At 39.1% G+C, this 5,181-nt stretch overlaps 1 protein-coding gene across 1 annotated transcript; it reads right to left on the bottom strand.

The window, feature by feature from the left end:
* Positions 1 to 2,355: 2,355 nt before the first annotated feature.
* On the bottom strand, positions 2,356 to 3,794 carry SLC35G2 (solute carrier family 35 member G2). Its single transcript, XM_004381428.1, has one exon. It carries the CDS (start codon positions 3,780 to 3,782, stop codon positions 2,544 to 2,546), a length of 1,239 nt encoding a protein of 412 aa, XP_004381485.1. The 5' UTR covers positions 3,783 to 3,794; the 3' UTR covers positions 2,356 to 2,543.
* Between the last annotated feature and the right edge of the window lie 1,387 nt (positions 3,795 to 5,181).

The raw sequence follows: 5,181 nt of genomic DNA, 5'->3' as shown, positions 1-5,181 counted from the left end.
GCTTTGCTTTTTTTTAATCACATTTGGAAAATACTGGCCAATATTTCTTCAAAAAAAAATTTCTGTCCCATTCTCTCTCTCTCTCCTCTTCTTCTGGGACTACAATTACACTTACGCTAGACCTCTTGGTATTTAGTACAGGTTACTCAGGCTCTGTTCTTTTCTTTTTTTTTTTTTTAACGTATTTTGTTTCTGTGCTTCAATTTGGATAATTTCTCTTGAAAGCCATGTCCTGTAATCCCTGAAAAATATTGAGTATTGTCATTTTCCCAAAGCATAGCAGTCAGGAAAACAGAAATCACAACATATTACAACAGAGAGGATTTAGTATTGGGTGTTGATGGACTGGAAAAGCAAAAAGGGAACACTGAGGTAGCTCAGAGGTGGTAACTGTACAGAGCAGCTACCACCCCTACAGCTAGTGAAAAAGAGGAACACTTTGGATTATCAGGTCTCAGAAGCTCAGAGTAATGACCCTGCTGAGCACGCACTCAGATCCCTGAGGAAGGGATGCTGTCCACCTAGACCTGTTACTTATGAAAGGCATATGGCTGAGGCTGGTTTGGTGGGGGAAGGGTGCCAAAAGAAGCTCAAGGCTGGAGCCAATAGCTGCTGCTGGGGCAAAGGGCTTATTGCTGGTAATTTAGGAAATAATATTGGAATTATTACTCCCTGTCCTTGAGCATGGAGAATGTGACCCAGCTGGAGCTGGGCTCACAAGAACTCACAAGGACACATCACCTGGGCCCTGAGGTATAAAGACAATAGCTAAAATAATCTTGGAAAATATCTTTTAGGGAAACGTTCACGTAAAGCCAATCAAACAGAGCACAAAAGACTTTCTACTCTTACCTTTTTCTATTAGCATTTAGTGAATAGAAATTTGTTGGACCAATGAAGACCCTCCTGACTGTTGTTACTGAAACCTGTACTAATGATTGTTAAGAAAGACAATTCAAAATGTACGATCACAGTTTCTAGCCAATCTGAAAAGGCTAAGCTTTGAATGGTTTTGCCCATTTGTAATATTAATATATACTGATGATTTCTGTAATGGTCTTTGGACTCAGACAGACATGGCTGTGGCAGCATGCTTGTCCATTTTCCCATTCTTGCCTATTCTGTAATGTTCTTTGGATTCGGACAGACATGGCCGTGGCAGCATGCTTGTCCATTTTCCCATTCTTGCCTATTCTGTAATATTCTTTGGACTCGGGCAGACACGGCTCTAGCAGCATGCTTGTCCGTTTTTCCACTTTTGTCTGTTCTGTGATATTTCCTTGGATTGAGGCAGACGTTCTAGCTCTGTCAGCATGCTTGTCCGCTTCCCTCTTTTGTCCTTTTGAATATATGCTGAATAAAACTTTCTTCTCGCTTTACTCAACTTTGTGATGTTTTTACCCTACAACACTGGGGTAACAATGACGGGAACTACAAGCAAGCAGAAAAGAGGAATTCCCTTCTCCCTTCCTCCTGCCTCCAGTCTACCTCTAATGCCCTTTATTAGTGGAACCTGGTGAGACACCAGCTAGCATAGGAAAAATGTTTGCAGAGTCTAAGCCATAACAGCACAAAGGGAAGCATAGAAGGGTGAATTGGGAGCTGAAAGACACTAGCTTATTAACTAGTATCATGCCAACATTTGTTTGGGCTAAATTAGTAAGAATGGCCCAAATTTTGCAAATGCCACTTTATTGACAGGATTTTTTTTTTTTTTTAAAGAATCTCAGACACCATGTCACATCAATTTTCTGCAATACTCTGATTACTGCTGGTATCTTTTTCAGTGATTAGAAGTACCTTTACTACAGCTTACACATATACTTGCCATAAAATCATAAACAAGGACAGTTTTGGAAGAGATCTGTACATCTGAGGATAAGTAGACCCTGCCCCAATCATCAGGTATAAAATGGCCTGGACTAAGTAGGGCTGGGAAGAATCCAGTCATCATCACTCTGCATTTCCTGTGGATTACCTAATGTGGCTATAGCAAGGTAAAGACCAATTGCCTGTTCTAATCTAGGATAGCACTGTCATTGAAAAACCAGCTCCTTTCCTTTGCTCCCTCTTTCTTGCCTTGATTCAAGTTCCCGTACCCCAACCCAAGGCTTGGTATTCAGCATTCTACCTTGTAGTGTACATTTCACAAATGAAGATTTTTTTAATATTGAAGGATTTTTGTAGAACACTGGGCATGAAAATTTTTCTACTTTTAGAACTTTAGAACCACAGAAGTTCTGTCTGAAAGGAGTCATTTCTTCAAGTCTTGTGTTCTTTAGTGATGGAAGTTAACATTTTCCTTTTACCATAATTACCTTTTTGTTATTAACGGTAAAGACACTAGGTCCATGATATTTCACATATTTATTATCTGTATTTGAATATATTAGATGAGAATAAAATTTTCTTCATCTGCATGTATTACTTATATATTATAGAGCACTATCAATTATACAACACAAAAGACATTCATATGTGAACATTAAATGGCAGTGTACATGTACTAATTGAACATTAATAAGATAATGATAATCAAGTATTCATTTAATAGGAGAGTCTAGTATTTCCTGATAATCCTGCCTTCTTAAATTCCTCCAGTAAAGCTTATAGCCAGCGAGGACAAAAACACTAATCATAATGATTACTCCTCCAAAGACATCATAGACACTAGGGAATATATGTAACACTAGAAGCTGCAAGACCATAGCCACCACAATCTCTAGATGCTGTACTGTGCTGACCAAAGCTGGATGGAATTTGTCCAAGGCATAATAAACTCCTAAGAATGCTGCAGTAGAACAGACGCATATAGCAATGAGGTAACTCCAGGTTTCTCCGTCTAATGGGATAATGGGTTCTTGAAGAATGAACATAGTAGATACTCCCCAGATTGCCCCAGTCCAGCCAAAGGTAAACAGGGCAGTCCACATGCTGATCTTCTCCCTGATGGATCTGTATACTATCATGGAGAGAGCAGTGGTCAGTCCAGCCATCACAGTCATAGTGTACCCAAAAGCTTCTTTCCAGGCATTTAACAAAGAATTATCTTCATCAACAATGTTGGGGATCATTACAAGACAAACACCTAAGATGCTGCAAACAACTGTAGCCATGTCAACATAAGCCATTTTCTCATCTACAAGTAAAAAAGCCAAAATGGCACTGAAGACTGTGGTTGTGGCTCTCCACATAGTGGTCCCATTGCTGGGAGAAACTATTGAAAAAGATGTATAAGCACAGGTGATAGAGATGACATTGCATACACCATAAAAGAAGAGTCGTAATCTGTATCCACTGGGCCCAAAAGGGGCCTCCTGATAGTAACACACAACTAACACAGATAGCACCTGCAAGATAGAACGGATAAAAATCAGTTCTAGAGATGGAACTTTAGAACGATCAGAAACAAGCCTAGTGATAAGAGCTACACATCCATGGGCCAAAGCAGATCCAAACAGCACTATCCACATTTTTCTAGATTGAAAAATACTTTTTTCTGCAAAGCTCTGGAATTGTCCAATCTCATTGGTCACTGGGCTTTCTGTTAGTGGAGGTCGGGTGGCCATGTTTCCAAAGTAAGTTCTTCCTTTTCTTTTCATTTCACTCAGCAGGGCTTTCTTTGGATTTTCTTCCATAAAATTTCCATAATCTTCATTGATTTCTTCATATCCATCCTCCCCAGGCTGAGGATAATGGGAGCTATATTTCACCATCACTGTGTTGGGACGTATTTTCACTCGTTTTTTAACTGGATATTTTTTGGAGGGAGAAGTATCCATTTCTTCAGACAATCTATTTTTAAAAAAGATAAATACACATATTAATTCAATAGGAAAAACGTAATCTCTATTATAATTATGTGTACCAATTCAATGATAGAAAGCAGAGACTGTAACCAAAAAAAAAAAACCCACTGCCATCAAACCGATTTCTACTCATAGTGACCCCATAGGGTTTCCAAGGCTGTAAATCTATACAGAAGCAGACTGCCAATCCTTCTCCTACAGAGCCGCTGGTGGTTTCAAACTGAAGACCTTCCGGTTAGCAGTCAATTGCCTTAACCACTGCACCACCAGGGCTCCTTTAATTAGCAGATTCACAGAAGTCTTAAAAAAAAGTAATAGGAACAGATGATCTGGCAATATGCCTTACGATACGTATGGAGCCCAATGGAGTTGTCTAACTTTTTTCACTCCCATATTAAGTCTGCCCCTATTTCTCATTCTGCTTATTCTTTGTCTCATTTAGCTGTTTACCATCTTTACTTCGTGAACTGATATTTTTCCATGTTTTCACTTCTACCTATCTCCCCACCCATCAACAAGAAAAATACAAAACACAACTTGGATTAGACTTTTCCTTCTCATTGTGTTCATTTGTCTAAGTTATAAATTATAAGTGGATAAGTTCAAAGTCTTTTGTATAATCAATTCTATACAATACTAGAATTAGCCTTATAAATTATAGGGTTTTTTTTTTTTTAATTTAATCTAGGCTCCCAAAATTTCCAGGTTGTTGTTGTTATTAGGTGCAGCTGAATCAGTTCTGACTCATAGCGACATGGGTACAACAGAACGAAACACTGGTAGGTCTTGCACCATCCTCATAATCATTGTTATGCTTGAGCCCATTGTTGCAGCCACTGTGTCAATCCATCTTACTGAGGGACTTCCTCCTTTTCACTGACCTTCCACTTTACCAACCATGATGTCCTTCTGGGACTGGTCCTTTCTGATAACATGTCCAAAGTATGTGAGACAAAGTCTCACCATCTTCGCTTCTAAGCATTCTGGCTATACTTTTTCCAAGACATTTGTTCCATCTTCTGGCAGTCCACGGTATATTCAATATTCTTCCCCAGTACCATAATTCAATGGCGTCAATTATTCTTCAGTCTTCCTTATTCATCTTCCAGCTTTTGCATGGATATGAGGCAATTGAAAATACCATAGCTCGAGTCAGGCACACCTTAGTCCTCAAAGTGACATCTTTGCTTTTTTAACACTTTAAAGAGGTCTTTTGCAGCAGATTCCCCCAATGCAACGTGTCGTTTGATTTCTTGACTGCTGCTTCCATGCACTTTGATTGTGGATCCAAGTAAAATGAAATCCTTAACAACTTCAATCTCTTCTTCATTTATCATGATGATGCCTATTGGTCCAGTTGTGAGGATTTTTG

The sequence above is a fragment of the Trichechus manatus genome, unplaced genomic scaffold (genome assembly GCF_000243295.1).
Source record: "Trichechus manatus latirostris isolate Lorelei unplaced genomic scaffold, TriManLat1.0 scaffold00084, whole genome shotgun sequence".
NCBI lineage: Eukaryota > Metazoa > Chordata > Mammalia > Sirenia > Trichechidae > Trichechus > Trichechus manatus.
The sequence above is the reverse complement of the archived record's forward strand: the minus strand, read 5'-3'. Positions and strand labels throughout refer to the sequence as shown.

Bases quoted from the DNA above. Each gene is read 5' to 3' on its own strand.
- SLC35G2 (XM_004381428.1), bottom strand. From the start codon at position 3,782: ATGGATACTTCTCCCTCCAAAAAATATCCAGTTAAAAAACGAGTGAAA.